Source organism: Aythya marila (genome assembly GCF_965140915.1).
Source record: "Aythya marila genome assembly, chromosome: 1".
NCBI classification, from domain to species: domain Eukaryota; kingdom Metazoa; phylum Chordata; class Aves; order Anseriformes; family Anatidae; genus Aythya; species Aythya marila.
Genome location: NC_139042.1, coordinates 55,227,778 through 55,248,639, shown reverse-complemented (window position 1 = coordinate 55,248,639; position 20,862 = coordinate 55,227,778). Strand labels below are relative to the sequence as shown.

Below are 20,862 nucleotides of genomic sequence, written 5' to 3'. Positions count from 1 at the left end.
CGCCCCTCCCCGCCACCTGCGCTGCTACTGCTGCTGCTGCGGGCGGTGCCGGGGCGGGGGCCCCGTCGAGCCGCCCTTAAATGCCGGCCGCCCCCGCTGCCCTCCCTCTGTCCCGTCCCGTCTGTTTGTCCGTCTGTCCGTCTGTCTGTCCGCCCGTCGGTCGCCCCGCGGCCGCCAGCAGCGTGCCGGCACCATGGGTAGGTGCTGAGGAAAGGGGGGGACGGGCAGTGGGACCCCCAGCCCCGACGGGGTTTGGAAGAGGGGAGGAGGTCTCCAGCGGGGTCTCGCAGCGCCTTTGGCTGCTCAGGGTCCTGGATGACAACAACGGGAATTGGGATTTCTGGCGGTGCTCCTGCACTTCAGTCCTTGGGGGTGCTGGGGGCTGCCCCAAAAGGGGGCTCGCTGCAAGCAAAACCCTGGCGTTTTGCTGGAAATGGTGCAAAGTGCAGGATGCTCGCTGCCAGGGGAAGGCTGTCCAGACAGCTTCCCATGTTGAAATGTTGGCCGCCTTACATGATTTGTGTATATATTGTATCCTATTTAAATAGATAATGGTGTATTATAAAAATAATGGGGTGTGTGTATGTGTGTGCGTATATATAGTGGTGTGTGTATATACAGTGGTGTGTATATGTATATATATATATATGCATATATATATATATATGTAAGGGTGTATGTAATATAAGATGGTATATCAGTGCTGACCCTTCCTGTAAAAGAAAAATAAAGGTGTAAAGTCAAGTTGGTTGACCAATAAGTGACTCAAACACTGAAGTCAGTCAATGCTCTCTGGAAGACGTCTCTGCCAGGTTTCATGCTGGGGTAATAATCTTACCCTCTAGCAACAACAAAAAAGCTAACAACCAACTAGAAGTTCCATCGTTATTATTGTTAGTAGTATTGTTATTATTGTTGTTATTATTTTCCCCAAGGCTCAGCTAACAGATAGGCGTGAGCTGCTCAGGCAGATGTTCCCTGTGTGTTACAAGAAGTTTGCAGGATGGTGCACATGCTCTGGAAATGACAAAAAGCAGAAATAGTCAAGGAGTTATGAAGATGATCTCTGTCGCTATAATGCTTAGTTATCATCCCATATATCTGCTCACATGAGTTGTGTAGGGGACATTGCCAACAGCTTTAATGACCTGGATATTTGCATGTGCCCTGGCACTGGTATGTGAGCACCTTCTGGATGCTACTCGATTTTTAGGAAGATATATTCTTCAATTATCTTCATGATACGTCCTGTGTTTACAACGAAGATGGCTGTCCACTTCTTTCCACTGAAGGCAAGAATCGATTTGTTCTAACAGTTTTCAAAAGGAACCTAATTACATTGTGTGCCAAACACCATAGATGTTGCTGTCAGCTCTTCTCCTCTGTTTTGAACTATGGACTAAATGCTAGCAAACACATTTTTCTTATAGGGATCTATTATAAGCACACTTCGTTTGCAGGCAGGGATTTCAAAGTTCACGTCTTGTACTTGGTCTTATCTTAACGATAATGAACTTGTCCATGCGGTGCTGTAGGAAATGCTGACATCCACTCCGTGGGCACCGTGTTTATCTGCAGCGCTGCGAGCCCAGCCGAGCGTGCCCTGAAGGACAGAGCTTGCAGGGGCTGCAAGGCGCTGTCTGCAGCTGCAGTGCTGCTCACCACCGTGCTGTGGTGCTTTGCATCATCGGCCCCTTTGATTTTATCCCTGGCAGTGTATGTGAGTCCACGCTTAGCCTGAGAAACAAAGGGAAATCAATTTTTTTCTAATAACCTCTTTGCACCATAAGAACCCTCCCTCTGACTGAAAATTTACTCATCCCGAGCGTGTGTGTGGTTACTGAACAATACCATGTTTGCTTTTCATGCTTGTTTGTTTTAAGCTGAGTTTTTCCCATTGTTTTTTGCTTCGGAGAAGCCTTACTCAGTTTCCAATAACTTGTGTTCTTTCCCCTCCCCACAGGTGCAAAAAGTAAGGACTCAAAACCGGTGAGTACTGCTTTCTCTTATGCCATAGTAGCAAGTTGCTATACTCCTTCTCTAGATTACTTTGGGTAACTTTATCTGTGTGCAAAAAAAAAAAAAAAAAAAAAAAAGAAATAAAATAAAAATCTTGTAAACATGAGATAAAAATACTTTACCTATAAAGTAACACATTACTGGCCAACACAAACAGGAGATAGCCTGGCAGCTCCCAACATCCCAGCTAGACGTTGGTGTGCTCACCACCCTGATAAGATGTCTGAAGAGCCATTGTTGGCTGGACAGGCATCAGCTGGGAGCAGAAGGGTCCCCAGGGCTCATCCTTGGTGCTGCTGAGCTGTCAGCATCTGCTGACTCTCCTCTGGGCCTTGTTTACCTCGTGGTGTTAGCATTCTTCCTCGTGAATCTTTGAACTGTTAATGACACCTGTCTCAGCAGTCCTATATCTGTCTGCAGCTTTGCTTTCCTTATCTCGCAAGGCTTTACCCTGCAGACTTTCCCTGCAGCTTTCCCACAGCTTCCTCAGCAGCTGAAGGCAAGGGTGTGCAGCTGGGTGGTGCCGGGCCTGTACCTGGGATGCAGTGGGGTTGCCACCTCTTCCGTGGGGCAGATAGGGCTTTCTGGACAATGGGGATGGCAACAGCAAGTGTGCCAGCAGGTGTGTGTGCAAGCACACGTACAATGCAGCAGGGGCTTTCTTTCATTTTCAGACAGCTGATACATGCACTTCCATTTATTCTAAAGCACCAGAGTAATAGGCATCCAAAGATATCCTTTACTTGGCTTTTTGACTCCAAGTTCAGATGGCTTTTGGTTTCCCAAGTCTTTGTAGGGCTGTATTGCTCCTAGCTGAAGAAGTTTCCACTTGGATAATATTAAAAAAAAAAAAAAAAAAAAAGTTTCTCAGAGCTTAAATTACAGATACAAATGGCTTTCATTTCCTTGTGCAGAAAATATTGTAGTGTGTATTTCTAAAAAATGAGACAAGACTGATCTTTACGGTCTAGGTGAGTCACTGAAGTGGATGCGAATTGGCATAGCTTTAAGGACAAAGTCTTGAGTTTTAGTAGAAATCTGATTTTTGCAACTTGCTGAATTAAACCCTGAGGAAATAAGCTATGGAGGATTATATCAACTTGTATTTCCAGTGTTTTTATAGAAATGGTATCGTATGTTCAGCCGCTAAGAAAAGAAGGTGATCAGAAATTAAATGACCAGTCCTACCACTTAGGCTAAATTTGCAGCCGATGGGTGCTTTTCCCACTCCGTCACAATGGCAAGAGCAGTGTCACAAATTGTATTAGGGCTATTGTGCCTATCACAGCAGCTGAAGGATCAGGAAGTCTGGCAGTTAGTGCCATAGATTAGGAGCAAAGTCAGTTTTATTGACAAGAAATGGGGGATTCTTCATCTAGCGGAGAACATGCAAGAACAGGGAGCTTTGCTGAGGTGTGTTTGAAGGAAATGTTTAAATGTTCATCCCAACTGGAGGTATTTAACAGTACTGCCAGGCTTCTAACTCCCTTGTGCTGCTGGGGTTTGGGCTGTTCGGTTTCTCTTCTAAAAATATTGTGGTTTTTTTTTTTTTTTTCCTTGTGTTTGGTTACCAGTCAAAATTACTGCAAGTGCTAAATGCTTAAGATACCGGATGTGTGAAGTACAAAGCTTGCAGGTCCAAGCTCAGAGGTCCAATATAGCCTTGCTAAGGATGCCATGCGAAGGGCAGATGAGAAGTGTGTAGAGCTCTGGGGAAAGGGAGGGGAGGTGGGAATTGATCTGGATTCAGGTTCCCATGCCGCCTCCTGATGCCTGGGCATCCAGCAGCTCCCACAGGGGCCGTATGGATCTCAGTCGAGCAGCAGGTCGCAGCACACCGTGTCAGCTCGTCCTGCACAGCCCCGAGCTCACGCTGTCTGTCTCTTGCCTCCAGCCTGGCTGCTTTGGCTACCCCTTGAGCATCTTCTTCATCGTCATCAATGAGTTCTGCGAGCGGTTCTCCTACTATGGCATGCGAGGTACGTCCCACGCCCTGGGTCTCCCTGAGCCTACTGCTCCCCGGCCCTGATGCTGGTTTGTAACCTGCTGTTTTATTCTCCCTACAGCTGTGCTCGTTCTGTATTTCAAATACTTCCTGCGCTGGGATGACAACTTTTCCACGGCCATCTACCACACCTTCGTTGCTCTGTGCTACTTGACGCCCATCCTGGGAGCACTCATAGCAGACTCCTGGCTGGGAAAGTTTAAGTGAGTGCTTACTGCCCACCCCAAAAAACAACTCCAGGATTTTGTTCTCTAATTATATATCTCTAAGTATTCTCTAATTTCAGTATTGACTTAACATCTCGGTGGGCGGTTTTACTGAACTGCAGCTTTTTAAGAGGACAAACTCTGTTTTTGCGTGCATGCAGTCACTCTGAAGTCATGCTGAAGTCGTGCACCGAAGTGTAGCCAAATTGCCTCTAACAATATGACCTGGCTCTCCTTTACTGGTGTCGTGATTCTAATAGTGTTTACTTCGCCAGAAAAAGCCCAGTAAAGATTTTTATTGAAGGTTATGAGTCAGGAATGCTTGTTGTCTTGTCAAAGGTCTCCCAGAGATTAGAGATGAGGCAGGCTGCTTTGTCTTCAGCCCCTGCCAGCTGTGCTCTTTGTAGCTGGCCTGAATGAGAAGAAGAGGAAAAAAAAATGAACAAAAAGAAACACAAACTCTATTTTGTCTTGTTTTACCAAGATGGAGCTTTGCAGACCTTGCATCCCTTCCCTGCTGGTAACTGTGTGCACTAGTGGCACAGCTGCCAGCCCCCTAGCAGGAGCTCGGTAGGACTGTTCAGAGCTTAGCACTGGGACTTCAGCTCAGCAAGAAAACACATGCATTTGAAAAATGATCTAATTGCTTGCTGGTTTTAATATGCAGGTACCTTAAAACACCATGGGGTGCAGTGAGGAAGGCTGAAATAATGCTTGTGTAAATATCTGTGATGACAAGAGCCAGAGGAGGTTACCCAAACTTTGTTAAACACTCACAGGAGAGCCTCAATCTATGTGCTTTGTGCAGCATGTGCCAAGGAGCGTGCTGGGGTCTGCTCCAGATGGCGTTAGATGTGATGTTCTTGGGGAAAACAGAGCAGAAACTATAAAAATTACTTTTTTTTTTTTTTTCCTCTAATTGAGTAATGTATATGCAGTGCCAATCATGCAAGTACTCTCTTCACAGCATGCCTCACAAATAAAAACCACAAGTTTCTCCCTGGTCAGCTCAGGTTCCTTTTCCATCGGAAACTTTTTCCCAAGTTGTTAAGCCAGGCAACTACAGAAACCACAAGGAAGTGCTATTTTAAAAAGTTATTTTTTTTTAAACAACAACAAAAAAAGTGGTAGTAAGTACCACTACATAGCACATTTAACTTCACTGTTGCCCCACTTTGTATAGATTTATACCTTGATAAAGTGAAGAGCATTTATCAAAATTAGGTGAATCCTGTTTTAAAGTGAGAAGAACTTGGTCAATGGGATGGGCGATGCTTCCTCTGCTGCTCTTGTGTCATGGTGCTCCAAGCTTGCTGTGAGGGTCTCCTGCCTTCATCAAACACAGTTGGGTTGGCCTAGGTCCCTTCATTCTCATGGGCTGCTCTGCACTTGGGACTGCTGCTTCTGCAGTCTGATTTGAAATAACCTAGCATCACTGCATCTTATTGCTCCTGCTTATCCTCCAAGCAAACTTGGGTCTGTGCCTGCTGAATGGAGTCCCAGCCACAAAAGCAGTTGAACACGAGCTATAGTCAAACACTGACGCTCTCACAAAGTTCAGATGGAGAATGTTCTTCCACACAAGAAAGAAGAATTGGTCATCTTGCCTTGCTTAGTTAAACAGGGCTTATTAAAATAATTCTGTTAAACAAAATAATTGTAGTAGGAATACTATGGTGACAGAGGTATGCGGAAAGATTTTTTTGAAGCAGCTTGTGGTAAGCTGAGTCCATAACTTGTCACATCTGATAGTTAATTTTAGTTAGTTTAATTTAACAAGACTTTGTTAAACGTCTTCAGAATAAGCAAAAGTCTGCAATAATTATGTGTATGTATGAACACATAATTGTCAATGTATATAAAAATTTATCTCCTCTCTTTATAACAGGACCATTGTCTCCCTGTCCATTGTCTACACGATTGGGCAGGCAGTCATGGCTGTCAGCTCCATCAATGACCTGACAGACCACAACAGAGATGGCACTCCGGATAGCATTGCGACGCACATGTGAGTTGCCTTGTACACATTTTCTCCATGTTGGTGGGGGGACAATTTAAGCCTTAAACTTATGCTACTTGCATTTCAACTGTCTTGCAATCAGCCTTGTATGCATGCTGTAACTAAGACAGCAGAGAGATTTCTTTTTTTCATTTTTTTCTACTCTGTCCTAGCGCCCTGTCCATGACTGGCTTGATTCTCATTGCACTGGGCACTGGTGGCATCAAGCCTTGTGTGTCGGCGTTTGGTGGAGATCAGTTTGAAGATCATCAGGTAAGAATATATTTCAGATTTTTAGTCATGTACATGTTCATATTAATGCCTGACTATTATAGTAATCTGATGTATGTATTTAGACAAGTGCCTTATTTTAGAGCTTCCTGAAAACCTGAAGAACAAGGTAGATAACTATTTGTCTTGAACTGTGCAGAGTTTCTGATGGTGCAGTCTAAGATGATCAACATGGCTCTGGCAAACCCTTTCTAAAACCGTCTTCGTTCTTACTGTAGGAAAAACAAAGAAGTAGATTCTTCTCTCTCTTTTATTTGGCCATTAATGCTGGAAGTCTCATATCCACTGTAATCACCCCAATTCTCAGAGGTAAGTCCAGTTGTTTATTCATAAAATAGTTAAATAAAGGATGAGCGTTGGATAGCAGTCATTTAGGCTTAAATGAACAGGTAAATCAGTCTTCGTATTGTCTTCTATGTCATCCAATTTCTTATGGATGAGCAAAAAAAAAGTTTCAGATCTGAATTACCTTCAGATCTAGTACTTCTGAAGGGATACAATGTAGTGAGCAGCATGATTCTGAACGAAAAGCAGACCAATTCACTGATCCATATGCATAGAGATTTTCATTGCAAGCTTATGCAGATGGGGTAGAGATGTGCTTGGCATGAGTTTGAGGAAGGCTGTTTTTCTCAAAAGCAAGAAAATAGAACGCAAGCTCCTGAATAATCCTAAAGCACTGGGCTGAAATCCTGGCTCTTGGATTCTTTGACAGCAGCTGAGTGGAACAGACTGCGCGGAGCATTTTAGGTGCTTGCTTAATGCAAATTCTATTCTCTCCCAAAATGGAAGGAGATGTGCAGATGGTACAACATGCAGCTTGCTTCCATGCTCATACAGGGTGAAGAACACCTTGGAAAACTGGCAAAAGCAGCTGAGGAAAGTGATACCATTACTTTCTGTGACAGCTTAACTAAAAAGATAATATATAACTCAAATCAACACATTAATTAGCTGCAAGCTATCTTTTTTCTAATGAATCTGTTCGGTTCTTTCATAGAGGTATGGTGAAAATTGTTACTTTTAGTCTTTTGTTACTTTTCCCTGTTAGTTGCTACATCCACACTCAAAGCATCATTTCAGGATGTGTGTGTGAAGCCTATGAAAAATAATCACCAACTACTGACCAGGGGTGTGTTTGTGTGTGCATATTTTTCACAAGTTACACTTGTTATGTTACTTATCTTCACTTATGAACTTGTCCCAAAGCCTTTATAATCTAGGTCCTTTCTCCCCAAGAACATGAATTTGGCCATTTTAACGTGATTCTTCTTTCCCCCGTGTAAAATTAAATGTAAATCTCCTATGAGGAGAGGCTGAGAGAGCTGGGACTGCTCAGCCTGGAGGAGAGGAGGCTCAGGGGGATCTCAACAATGTATATAAATACCTGAAGGGAGGGGATGAAGAAGATGGAGCCAGGCTCTTTTTCGTGGTGCCTGGTGCTGGGACAAGAGGCAGGGGGCACAAACTGGCCCCCAGGAGGCTCCCCCTGAGCCCCAGGCAGCACTGCTGTGCTGTGCGGGTGTGGGAGCCCTGGCACAGGCTGCCCTGAGAGGCTGTGGGGTCTCCTCCTTGGAGACCTTCAGAAGCCACCAGGACAAGGTTGACTCTGAAAGTGAGGACTATCCTAAAGAGTCAACAATGAATGCAATGAATAGAAACCCTATGTGAAACATTGGCAGCAGCCCCTGGGGCTTGTATCTAACACTGCGTTGTGTTTCAGCTCAACAGTGTGGCATTCACAGCAAGCAGCAGTGCTACCCACTGGCGTTTGGAGTTCCCGCTGCCCTCATGGCTGTTTCATTGAGTAAGTTGAACTGTTTGCATCTTGCTGCTTCAGTTGTAGGTATGGTTAGGTGATAATGATTTCCAAATAATAAGAAAGTGGTTGAAATCTCCAGATATCAATCTCTGATAAGAAAATTGTCATGCAATATACTGTCTGTATCGCTTAGCCTACTGGGGTTGTAGAAGTAAATGATCTTTTGAATGTAGGATGAGACCTTAAGGAAAATGTAGTTTTCAGAAATTACTCATAGCTCAGCACGGTGAACTATGCAAGGTAACTGTCCTTGCACTTGTGAAATACCATCCTGGTGTGCCAGTATTTATCAAGCTATTTTCATTTTTACTAGCTGTACCACAGATTAGTCCCTGAGCCTTTTGGCTGCAGTACAAAGACCAAGAACCTGGTGCCTGCAGAGGCAACTTTTGGAGGTTTTGTCTTTTTTGTTTGTTTTGTTTTTGTTTCTCTCGTGATGGAGTGGCTGCTGTATGCCATGGTATCCCTCTCCATGAGGGACCTGACCAGGACCCTACCCAGCTATTGGTGCCCCCGTCTTATCAGTGCACCCAGCCCAGGGCGACGGCAGCTTCAGGTGTTTGCCCATTGCCTTGCCCAGCACGTGGGAGGGTGAGGCCAGGGAACGTGTCCGTGGGAGCTGTGAGTGCTGGCAAGTGCTGTAGTTCAGGTGAAACCTCACGTGTCCCTGCGTGATGTAAGATGCAGTGCCCTTGGCTCATGAAAAGCAGTCATTAAGCTTTTAATCAGATGCATCAAGGCCAAAGAGAAGGTCCAGAGTGGTTCTCGATTTGGCCATAACTCATGTCCCACTGAGGATGGCCACTTACCCCAGGAGTTTTAGGATTTAGTCCTGTGTCATAAATCATAGCAATCTGCTGATACTAATTTGATTTCTTTTACCACATAGTAGCATGGCAATAGTCACATTCATTGCTCCTTAAAAATTTTACTTTCAGCCTGATGCAATTGCTTAATTGTCAAGGTTTTAATACTGTTTTTTTTTTTTTTTTTTTGGGCTGCTGTTTTCAGTTAATCACAAATTGCTTTCTGTTTGCTTACTGTAGTTGTGTTCGTGATTGGAAGCGGAATGTACAAAAAAGTTCAACCTCAAGGCAATATAATGGTTCAAGTTTGCAAATGCATTGGAGTAAGTAGTGCTTGTGCTCCCAGAAAGCCTGACAGGATTTTCAAAGCTGCTCAGTTCACTTGCCTAGAGCAGAAATCTATATATTACGAGGAAAACCTATGAAGTTTTCAACTCTTCTTTCCAGAACACTTTTTACTGGTACCTCCAGATTTAGACTGCCTTTTTTATTTATCTGTCTCTGTTTATATCTGAATTTACACACACAGAAGACAAAGCAAGATGTTAATCACGTGTAAAAGTTTATCCCAACCTCAGGGAATCCTCCTCTTGCTCATTCATGTACTTTTCTATAGCCCTGTAGGAAGACAGGCAACCGTGCAATGACTTGAGTCAAGAACAGAGGTGCTGGGATATCTTATCAGCAAAAATGTATTGCTTAGGAAAATAAGGCCTTGTTTACAATGCAGTGTATTAAGGAGGTCAGGGGATTATATATCAATATAGTATATACTGATATACAAATAGTGTAATAAATACTGATATATAAGCAAGCCTGCAAGGAAGGGAGCTAAATCTGCGTTGAGTAGCACTGCACATCCCACACTTGGCAGTGTCTCAACTCTGAGATCAGGGGACTTTTCATTTATGAGCTTCTTCATTCCCCACGCAGCTCTGCTAGCTTGTTACAGCCCAGACCTTGCTTGTCCTGTAAGCACTGCCGAAAACAAATCTCTCTATGTGACTTCTACTGTCACTTAGAGTGCTTCCCCTAGAGCCCAGCCCAGCTCAGCCATGCATGTTATGAAAGTTTGTGGATTCCTTCAGGACTATATTTGCATATGTTAAGTATGAAGGAATTTCTACAAGATACAGTTTTTTTATAGTGAAATGTGCTCTCGTAGCCATTCAGCTCTGAAGAGCTGTGCAGATGACATTCTTGATTGCTATATGTATTAGCCTTAAGTAGGCAGGCCTTCAAGACCTAACAGCCACCCACATTTAGAGCTGCTCAGAGTAGCTCTGAGCTGTTTGGTTTACCTAGTCCCAGGTGCACACTTCACTGTATAGGTGGTTTCATGCCTTACCTTCATTATTCCTGTAGATGCTTAGAGGAGGTAGCAGAGGTCTCCTTTACGTATGAAACAGCTGATAGTCTTAGAAATGTTTGAAACGTCATTAAACAAAGTTTTAATGGTCTCTCCCCAGTTTGCCATCAAAAACAGGTTCCGGCATCGCAGCAAGGAGTATCCCAAGAGAGAGCACTGGCTAGACTGGGCGAGCGAGAAGTACAGTGTAAGTACTGTGTGAGCACTCCTGTGCCTCGGCATCCCCTGGCCCTCAGCTCCTATGCTGTCTGCTCTGATCCGTTGCTTTGAGTGCTAGGTAAATAGTTTTGGGCCTCACAGCCACGTAGAAGTTGATGGCCTTGTGTCCCATGGTCCCCCGACCATGTCCCGTGCTCCCTGGTCTCCTGTCCACCTTGCCCTGCTCTCAATGGCAGCGCAAACCTTAGCCTCTTCCCTTTATTTTACTTTTGCCCATGTGTATTTTGCACGTGTGAAGTGCATTCCTCAGTTCCCCATCCTTTGAATTCCTCCTACGCAGTGCTGCTAAAAGCTACTGGGAAAACGGAGCAGTGAGGAGCTAAACCTTCTGCTGCCATTGCAGTGTGGGCCTGGCAAGAAGCTTTTCTGCTATCAGTGTCACCTTTAACCAGCAGCCCTCCCCACACCCAAAAGCAGACCTTGTGCTTTTTAACAGAAGTCAGCAGAAGCACCCACAGCATCCAAAGTTCAGGCTGTGGGTAAACACTGCACGAGAGGTCTCATGTCTCCACCTGCTGCTGTGCGGTGAACAGCAGGGGAACTGTCTGAGGTTTTTCATTAATGCCTTTTTTTATCATTCTCCTTCACTGCAGAAACGGCTGATTACTCAGACTAAGATGGTGCTGAAGGTGCTGTTCCTTTACATCCCACTCCCCATGTTCTGGGCACTTTTCGACCAGCAGGTAAAGCAGAAATGGTTTGGCTTTGCAGTTAAAGCTGTGCCATGTTGCTACGCATTGTGGAGTCACTGCACCTAGGAAAGTGCCTGTGTGAGGGTGAAAAGCACTTCTCTTCAGATTCCTTACCCTGATTGTAATGCACTGTGCTTATTCTGAGTCAACGTTCACACAGTGTCCTGTGGTCCAAGAACAGCCAGCTGAAATCCAATTTATCTGGGCATTCCCAGTGACTCTGAGCTCAGCCTCTCCAAATCTTGTGTAGGACAGTGCTGAGACAGGAATCTAAAGCTTTCTTGGCTCCAACTCCTCTTCGCTGTCAGTCGAGGTGCAGTGCAGGGTCCTACTGTAAGTGCTCTGGAGATCCAGGGAGGAGATGAGCTGGGTGCCAGCCTGCTTAATCAGAGTGATTAGTTTGTCACACATACTCACACCTTTAAGCCTCACACCTTTAAGCATAAGCTTGTCGTTGTCTTGGATGGAGTGCTCATGACCCATGAAAGCAGGTTTTCATTGTTTCAGGTATTGAAGTATGAATTTAGGAGGGTATCTGAGAGAACTGGTGCCTGAAAGCTTTATCTAAGGCAGAGCACGTTAAGTTTGGCCCAGCCTGGCTGCATCATGCATTTTTACCAGTGAGCTGTAACTGTGAGTGTGCCCTGCTGCGATCAGGCAGACACCTTTCCAAACACTTTACTTAAAACAATTCAAGAGGAACTTCAGGAGGCTGATTAACTGTGGGATTTAATTCTCTCTTCTTCTGCCAAGGGCTCAAGATGGACACTGCAAGCCACCACGATGGATGGGAACTTTGTAGGTTACTTTTTCTTTTTGCCTTTTTCCCCTAACATTTACTTTTCCTATCAGTTTGGTTTGTTTTCATAACACTAAATCCTATTTATCTTTTTTTCTTTTCCACCAGGGAGCTATTCAGATTCAGCCAGACCAAATGCAGGTATAGTAATCTTCTGTCTGACAATCCTAAGTACTTCCCAAAGATGATATCCGTATATTATTGCCCTTCATAAAAAGGACTTTGAAAATACTTACCTTTTTCCCTTATTATGTTCATCTTTAACAGACTGTCAATCCGATCCTGATTGTTATAATGGTGCCAGTTGTGGATGCTGTGATTTACCCTTTAATCAAGAAATGCAAGATCAATTTTACGTAAGTTGACGTGTTTACCTGACTTCAGCAGAGGCTCATTTTAGTGGTTTCTTTAAGCTGCTCTTCTGGCCCTAAACAAAAGCAAGCTTCCAGCTAAGGAAAAAATAATGCTGTATTCAAAGTGGGGTTAATATTTAAAATAATAATAATAATAGAAGGACTTTACAAACGGGGCATGAAGGCATCACAGCCTAGAGGAGAAGAATCTAATAGCACGGTGCCAATGTGATTTTTCTTCAAGCTAAGGGCAAAATCTTCTGATCGCAGGAGAGAGGCTGTCTACTGCTAGTGTTTTCTGCTAATCTTACTTTTCCATGAAGAATTGAAAAAATAGGGGTGGTGGGTGGTGCTGGGCTGGAAATACTTCTGTTCATTTGTGGGCACTCTGAATCAGACAATTGTTGCCATAAATAAAATATCTACCTTAAATTTACCCTTAGCACTTAACTGGATGTCAGTAGATGTCTCCCAATTCAATATATTTCCCTGACTTTTTCCATTCATTATTTCAATTTACACATAGCAATATGGATAAAAGTTGCTATCCTTTTGCAGAAGGTGTAACTTTTTGTCTGTTCATTGTTTCTAAGATACCAGCTGTACTGGATTTTTTTTTTCTTTCTGTAGATCTGATTTTCCCAACTCAAATACGGAAACCTAACAACAGTTTTGTTTAGATGATGGTTAACTCTAGGAATGAGCCCAGTAGATGCAGAGTAACAGGTTAAGATGCTGCAGGAAACTTAATTTCCCAGTAGTGTAACTCTGAACTAACACTAAGAGGTACTCGGCGTAGCTGAATACTTCATCTAACATCAGCCCTTTGGACAGTGACAATATCCTATCTGTAGTCGTTTTGGTTTCCTGTTTCAGAAGGGAAAACTTCACACTGAAAGTTTTGAATTAATATTTGTCTTAATTTGCATATATCTTTTGTTGCTGTACCAGGCCTCTGAGGAAGATCACTGTTGGCATGTTCCTTGCTGGACTGGCTTTCATTGCTGCTGCCCTTGTGCAACTGCAAATAGACGTAAGTTCAGCCTCGTGCAAGTACTGGATACTTTGTTGTTCATGCAGAACAGTCTGTTTAAGGTGAAAATGAGCCAAATATGATGCATAAAATAGTTGTAACTTAGGAACCAAGCATGTGATCACAGAAGTAGAGGGAGGAAAAATATAAAGTATATTGCAATGCAGTGTGATTAGCATAATAAAGCTACCTACGAACACCATACTGCCAAACATCTCATCTGCCATTATCATAAATCATGCATTAAAGGCAACCTCAGGTCTTTAAACTGAGATTAAAAGCTGAAAAGCAGAGTTTTTCCTTATCGGGGAGCTGCTTTTCATCTCTGATCTCTTCTGACATCTAAACTGGAGGTGAAGCGTGAAAGGCCACAGTGTTATCATACCATCAGTAAAAATGATTCCTGTTTAAGGCAGGACTCATCACACCTGGCTCTGCTTGCTTCAGAGGGAGGTGTCATGCCTGAAAGATGTAGGTTTTTCCATGTAGCTGGGGAGTCTGACACTTCTGGGCAGTTGCCATCCAGAGCTGTCCGCCTGTCTTCACGTGCTATTGAGATAAGATGCTCAGCTCTTAAAAAGCTTGAGTTAGGAATGAGGAGCTCCCTCCTTGATGTCTGAGTTCAGCAGTGAAACAAGCCTTATACTCCCCTTTGTCTCCAAGCTGAGAGTAAAAGGTTTGGCCTTCAGTGGGGAGGGCCAGAGCATGTACATAGACATAACATAGATATGTACCTGCACTGGGCAGAAGTGTGGCCAGAGCTGGCAAATTCCTTGACTGCTGCACAGGAACTTTTTGCAGAAGGGAAGATTTGGACCTTTTTTGTTGTGTGGTTGTACCTAAAGAGAATGAAAAAGACAAGTAGAGGAAGGTCAAGGCAGAATTGCAATACATACATACAGCTCCTGCAGCTCTTGAGGCTCTGCAGGAGCAGAAGGTACTTACTGTTACGTCTGATGGAAGGTGGAGTCTCCAGAAGTTGCTCTGTTTCTTTGGACTCTCACACTACACGGTGCCTATACCTGCTTCTGGCCAGTTCAGCAGCACCAGTGATGGGAAAAAGAGTCAGAACATTGTACAAAGAAGTTCAGAAACCTACACTCCCATAGGATGTGGGAGAAAACAGCTCCCTGACCTGCAGAGTGGCCTTGATAGCAAGACAGCTTGTGAGACTAGCAAATAAAACAGTTATTAAAATTGCATCCCTACAACTGATAACCACAGATCATCAGGTAAATGGCAGACTTCGTCACGAGATAAATAAGAGTGCAGTAATTATAGTACCTTTCTCATGTGACTTAAGATAGAGCACTGATTCCACTTCTTTCTATCCTACAGAAAACCCTTCCAGTTTTCCCTGCAGCTGGGCAGTCCCAAGTCAAAATAATAAATCTAGGTGCTGATAACGCAAGAGTAACATTTTCACCTCAGAACGTGGATGTGACCGTAGAACCTCTGCATGGGGTAAGTAAGGGGAGATGGGGAACATCAAATCACAAAGCTGAATGGAGCAAGTCAAAGTCGTTCTTAACTAATGGCTCAAAATCGATTCTTTTCTAGTTTTTTTCCTCTATTCATTTTAAGCATTTCTTCCTCTTGTGGAATAAATTGTTACTGAAAGCATACAGGGAGTAAAGAAATAGTACCTATTTCAATATCCTAAGGAGAATGAGTTAATATGCTAGTAATATACTTAGTAATGGCTTTCAATTAATGGAAAACTTCACTCTTGCTTAAAAAGGTGCCATTTCTTAACAGTGAGAACAGCCCTGACTTTAAAAAAAAAAAAAAAAAAAAAAAAACCATCCATCCATGTCTAGGAAGTCAGTGCTCTTACTGTAAGAGATCACTTGTGTGAACAAGGAGATTTTTGTGTGGCTACATCATTCAAGCTTTAGACCTTGCTGTCAAAGAACCTTTTCAGGTTCCTTTACAGCAGAGTTTTGATTGTTAACTCTACTGACAGCAAAATGCAGTGGAGCTGATGGGCCTTTTAAATAATGGATGCAAGGAAGTCTTAGCAGCACAAGTATATTCTCTGGTAGCCTGCTGCCCTGTTTCCATATGTGAAGTCCATATAACCATGACAAACACCTGAATACGAAGCATGTGAAATGTTCTACTCCCTACGGTGGATGTCTTATAATCAAGATGTTTTGGATTGAATTCTATACACCTATAACATATCAACATGTTTATTAAAGAATATTTGCTTTCCATATTTTATGCTTCTGAAACGTAGCTAGAATATCTAAAATGCATATCCTGGTAATAGCTGTTTCTCTTATGCTGAAACCCAAAAGGTGCAGTTTGGATTAGCATTTTGTAGGAGGAGGGGCCATTTGGAAAATGCTGCGTTCTAGTTCATGCTATTGCTGTCTTTATTGCTAAACATAACTTGGCTTGGTGGTGGCAAACCTGATTTAGCTGGATAAAGCAATACACAGGAAAATGTAACAGCTCTTCCGTAATGCTTGTAGGAAGTTTGTAGTACCTTAACATTTGTGTAAAGGAAGAAAATAGTCATAAATATCGATCAAACAAAATTAGTGTCTGACATAGAAAACTACAAAAATGGAAGTGAGGAGATGCTTGTGATCTCTGTTACTTCAGAAGTAAACTTACGACCCACTGAATCGAGCATTTCCTCAAAGGTATAGGCAAACGCAGTTGCGTGGAAATTCACAGCAATTTGTCTTCTTTGTAGACGGACTACAGGATATTTGAGACTTCCCAGTTGCAATATGTAGTGGTAGCCTCTGGAAGTAACAAGGCAACTCTAAGTGCCACCAGCACAGGCGGAGATCGGTACACTCTCATGGTTAAAAATACCGCGTCAGGCATTGCCGCTCAGTGGGTAAGTCTGCCTAAATCCTAAGAAATTTGTTAATGTCGTAGCAACTATCTACATGGAGTGTGGGAAGCTCAGAGGACAAGCTCTGGGGAGCCTCTCTTTTGTTTTGTTTTCCCTCTCCCCCTCTCTGCTGCCTGAGGGAAAACTGCACCAGTGAGACTGAGCTGTAGAGAGCAGGGCAGGCAGGATGCTGGGACAAAATAACCCTACAAAGCAAACAAAAAGACACTTGACCAACTTAGCTTGACAGTTTCAAAGAGGCTTAAATGTGTGGCCTTATAGCATTTTCTGGTAGAGACGTATCCTAGTAGTAACCTAGAGGTAAGGTCTGGAGTCCGGCTCTGAAGCCTCTATTGGCTTTTGCTTGTATGTAATAGGGTACATTTAAGCTGTTCACTGATGCTTACTAAGCCTCTTGATAATGGTCTCTTCCACCAGCTGTTTGACAATGTCACATCAAAACCAGAAGAAGGAAAGAATCTTATCAGGTAAATTTTGTTTTGCTCCTCCGCTTTGCAGTGATGCGACTGCCCCTTCAGTCTACTTCTTGGGCGGACTCTTCTTGCTCAATGCCACTTTCTGTACTGTAGGAGCTCTCCACTTGCTGTACCCCTCACTCAGATGCTTAGGGGGTGTAGGAACTTCCAGAACACAATTCATCCGAGCTATCTTGCATATCTACTTTGGGTATAATTTAGCTAAATCTTGGCGGTGAGTGTTTCACTCTACTGTCTAGACTTTTGTTGTTGTTGTTGACAACAAGCACAGATATAGATGTCTACCTCCTTTTTAATCTCAGGTAAGAAGAGTCCTACCACTTGTCCATTTTTCTTCCACGTCTTCCCTTTGCAGATGCATTTGTTACTGACTGTAGTAAATGCTTCTGACATTTTCCTAAGCAGTGGGACAATGTTGGATCTAGCTCGCTTCTTGCATTAGCCATGATTAGCCCGATTTACAAATCTTTCAAAAGTGTTAATTTTCAAAAGTGAAAGGGGAAGGCTTAATACTCATGGTGATGCTAATATATAAACTAAAACCTGTATTCTTTGGAACGCTAAGCAAAGTATTCATCACTTTTTATTTTAAAGATTCATAAACAATTTGCGTCAGACAGCCAATGTCACTATGGGTGATGCGGATTTTGGAAAACTGACGCCTCTCTCTGCCACTAATTACAGTGTTTTTTCAGGAGGCAGGTAAGCATTTCCTGCACCTTAATCTAACCACTTAAAGAAATAGATGTACTTGTCCTTGAAAAAGGACATAGAAGCTTTTTATATACTACACACAATTGTCTATAGCCATGGACTGAACTGTGGTCTTTTCTTTCTACAGAACAGATAAGATTGTGGTTTCTACAAATGGAAGTACCTGTACAGCTACTTCAAACTCACTTGGATTTGGCGGTGCATATACAATTATAATTAATGAGGTGAGGTGCTGTTGGATGGACAAGAGTTCTTTTCATTTTAATATTCTTTAATTAAAAAACACTCGAACAATTATTTCTCTTGCCTTTAATTATACGTATGGTAGAATTCTCATATGTTAAACTGTCTGAACATAAACACTTCATTAACAAAGGTAATGATGAGCATGATAATGATATAATGCAATAATTCATGTTCATCACTAATGGCTTTAAATTCTTAGCCTTAGTAAGGATTTGCATGGATTCTGCTGTAAAATAATTACCACTTTACAACTTGCTGTGTGGTGCTTCATATATAATATTTTTACTCTCCCAGAACTTTGTGTACGTATATGCAATTACATAAATGATGTAGAACTGTTTAGGTTGCCCTCAGTGTACAGACTCGTTATTGCTGTTCCTAATGTGTCATTTTAATTTCCAGTGTTCTGGAAACGTTGCTACATTAAACTACAGTCAAGATATTCCACCCAATACAGTTCACATGGCTTGGCAGATCCCTCAGTATTTTATTCTAACATGTGGAGAAGTAGTCTTCTCTGTAACTGGGCTGGAGTTTTCATACTCACAGGTAGGTTTTGCCGCTCAGAGCCCTCACTGCGTTAAGAGTCATGAGTTAAGTCCTTACCCTGGTACAAATCAAAATCTTCTGTGACCTTTTGTTATTAAGAGGTGGTTCCCTCATCGTACAAACAAAGCAGAGGTATCTTTAGAGTCCCCTAGAAGAACTGTAGGCAGGTGCAGAATGGGCTTGTTTCACTAAGCATTCAGTGTTCTCCGTGGAGCTATTTTGAATTATATCACATGAAGATTTGATCACCAGTCCTCAAATCACCTGACATGTGACGTTCCATTGAAAATAAATAGAACTGTATTGCTGCTGTAAAAGCAAACTAGAGACTTCTCAATTATAAAATGAGCCAGTACCTTATCTTCAAGGTTGCACTGGCTTAATTATTTTTTTTTTCCCACGCAACGTTTAGCAGCAGTTTAATTATACACTATGAATTGCCCTGTCTTCTGACTTTGGTTTGTATTACTAGGTGTGTGTTTCTTACCTTAATTCTAAGTCTATACACTGCAGTGATGGGAACATAAGTTGTGGCTTGCTTGCCCGTGATGTGCTCAGTTTCTTCATTTGGTGTGTATCATGTGAGACTGAGCCAAATGCAAAATGTGCCTGCTCCTTGGTGCGTACAACATAAGTGTTACAGCCACTATTAGAAAGCTCTTGTTCCTCAAAGCTTTCCCCGGGTCTGTTTAGTTCTGGTTAGGGAACCAGTGCTTGTTATAAAGTAAAGAATGCTGTAAACATCAGGAAGTGCTAGCGGTGTTTGACCAAAAATTACGTGCCTTGTCTCTGTAGGCCCCGTCTAACATGAAGTCAGTGCTGCAGGCCGGATGGCTGCTGACGGTGGCTGTCGGTAACATAATTGTCCTTATTGTGGCTGGAGCATCCAAACTCAGTCAGCAGGTAAGTGCACAGACAATTGGTGTACTCCTGTATTATGCTGTTAAAAATCAGCTCTAATACAGGGGGGAGTCATGGCCGATAACCCTCAGTCATAACTTTTGAGCATCAGCTATTACAGTGGAGTTGTATTTTCAACTGGAATACACGAGGCTAAAGTCTTAGGTAGAAGAGTTTACCAGTCAGCTGTAGAACTGGTCTCACTCTCCACCCAGGTCAGTAGAAACTTTACCCCTGCCAGCCCGGTTGAAAATGAGACTGCCTTACCCTCTTGCCGTCTGGCCAAAAGGAGGGGCTGAATTTCTTCTTCAATCTTTTTGGTCCATTCCCACACTTCCAGAAGAAGGATACTATGAAACTTTTCAGCATGCACAGGACTTACTCTTTTTGCTTTTCAATGAAGACAGAACAGCTGAAAGGGTCTCAATTTAGAGCTGCTTTATTATCTGTTATACACATCTAATACTTATTCCTTTAAGTCATACTCTACTGGTTCTGTGTGCTCAGTTCCACATTTGGAATTAACTTAATTCCTTGCAAACAGTAAGATGGTACAATTCTTTGGAGGAATGACTATTGATGACTTAATTATACATTTGTGTTTTGTTTTGTTTTGTTTTACAGTGGGCAGAGTATGTGCTGTTTGCTGCCTTGCTGTTTGCAGTTTGCATTATTTTTTCTGTCATGGCTTATTTTTATACCTATATTGATCCAAATGAGATTGAAGCCCAACTTGATGAAGAAGAAAAACAAGTCAAAAAGGATCCATACTTACAAGAAAAAGAAGAAAAAGAAGCCGAAGCTGTCTCTCAGATGTAGAAGGTGTATTCAAGAGAACTTGTAAATCATGGTGTCCCATTAACTGTCCATGCAGTAAGAGGAATCAGGGTATTGCTAACAGCACTGGATAATATGCCTCATGGGAGATGTTAAGAAAAAACTGTTCTGACTTTAAATGCAGCCTCTTGAATCAAGAGGAAAAGATAAATCTCTTGTACAGAACACGGTATCCTGAAGAAACTCCCGCAGAATTTGCACTCTTAAAATGTACCTCAAGCTCAAATACCATAGCATTAAAATGTTGAAATTGCACTTGGCACTATTAGACCCTGTGAAGAGGTGTATTTTTGTACTACATTTCAATTTTATATCACAAAAGAAACAAGTATTGCCAAGAAATAGTAATTGAAGCCAAGCTGTCTGCATGACCCGTCTACCCTCATTGTTACTACCCATTGTGCAGCAGGTCACACGTGCCTTAAATTCTTTTATATGTCCTTAAGGACTGTGGGAGCAAAGCTCCTGGATTTCTCAGGTTAAAACATGGCTTGGACATGCACTCTGGTGTTCTTTGTATGCCTGTTAACTACCCATTTGACTCCCGGTATGTTCTTAATTAAATGTATTAATGAGGTGTCCACTGAGGTAAACAGACAATGGCAAATGATATTTGGAATAACAGCAATAAAACTTGTAACAAAATATTGGA

General features: G+C 42.6%; 1 protein-coding gene across 1 annotated transcript; it reads left to right on the top strand.

The window, feature by feature from the left end:
• The first annotated feature begins 81 nt into the window (after window positions 1-81).
• On the top strand, window positions 82-20,862 carry SLC15A1 (solute carrier family 15 member 1). Its single transcript, XM_082767158.1, has 23 exons — window positions 82-197; window positions 1,964-1,989; window positions 3,914-3,998; window positions 4,086-4,227; window positions 6,119-6,238; window positions 6,403-6,502; window positions 6,739-6,829; window positions 8,244-8,327; window positions 9,389-9,471; window positions 10,618-10,704; window positions 11,330-11,419; window positions 12,182-12,226; window positions 12,336-12,368; window positions 12,495-12,583; window positions 13,532-13,613; window positions 14,952-15,077; window positions 16,321-16,470; window positions 16,906-16,955; window positions 17,559-17,666; window positions 17,806-17,902; window positions 18,327-18,473; window positions 19,269-19,376; window positions 19,998-20,862. The coding sequence occupies exons 1-23, from the start codon at window positions 194-196 to the stop codon at window positions 20,190-20,192; spliced, it is 2,142 nt and encodes a 713-aa protein (XP_082623284.1). The 5' UTR covers window positions 82-193; the 3' UTR covers window positions 20,193-20,862.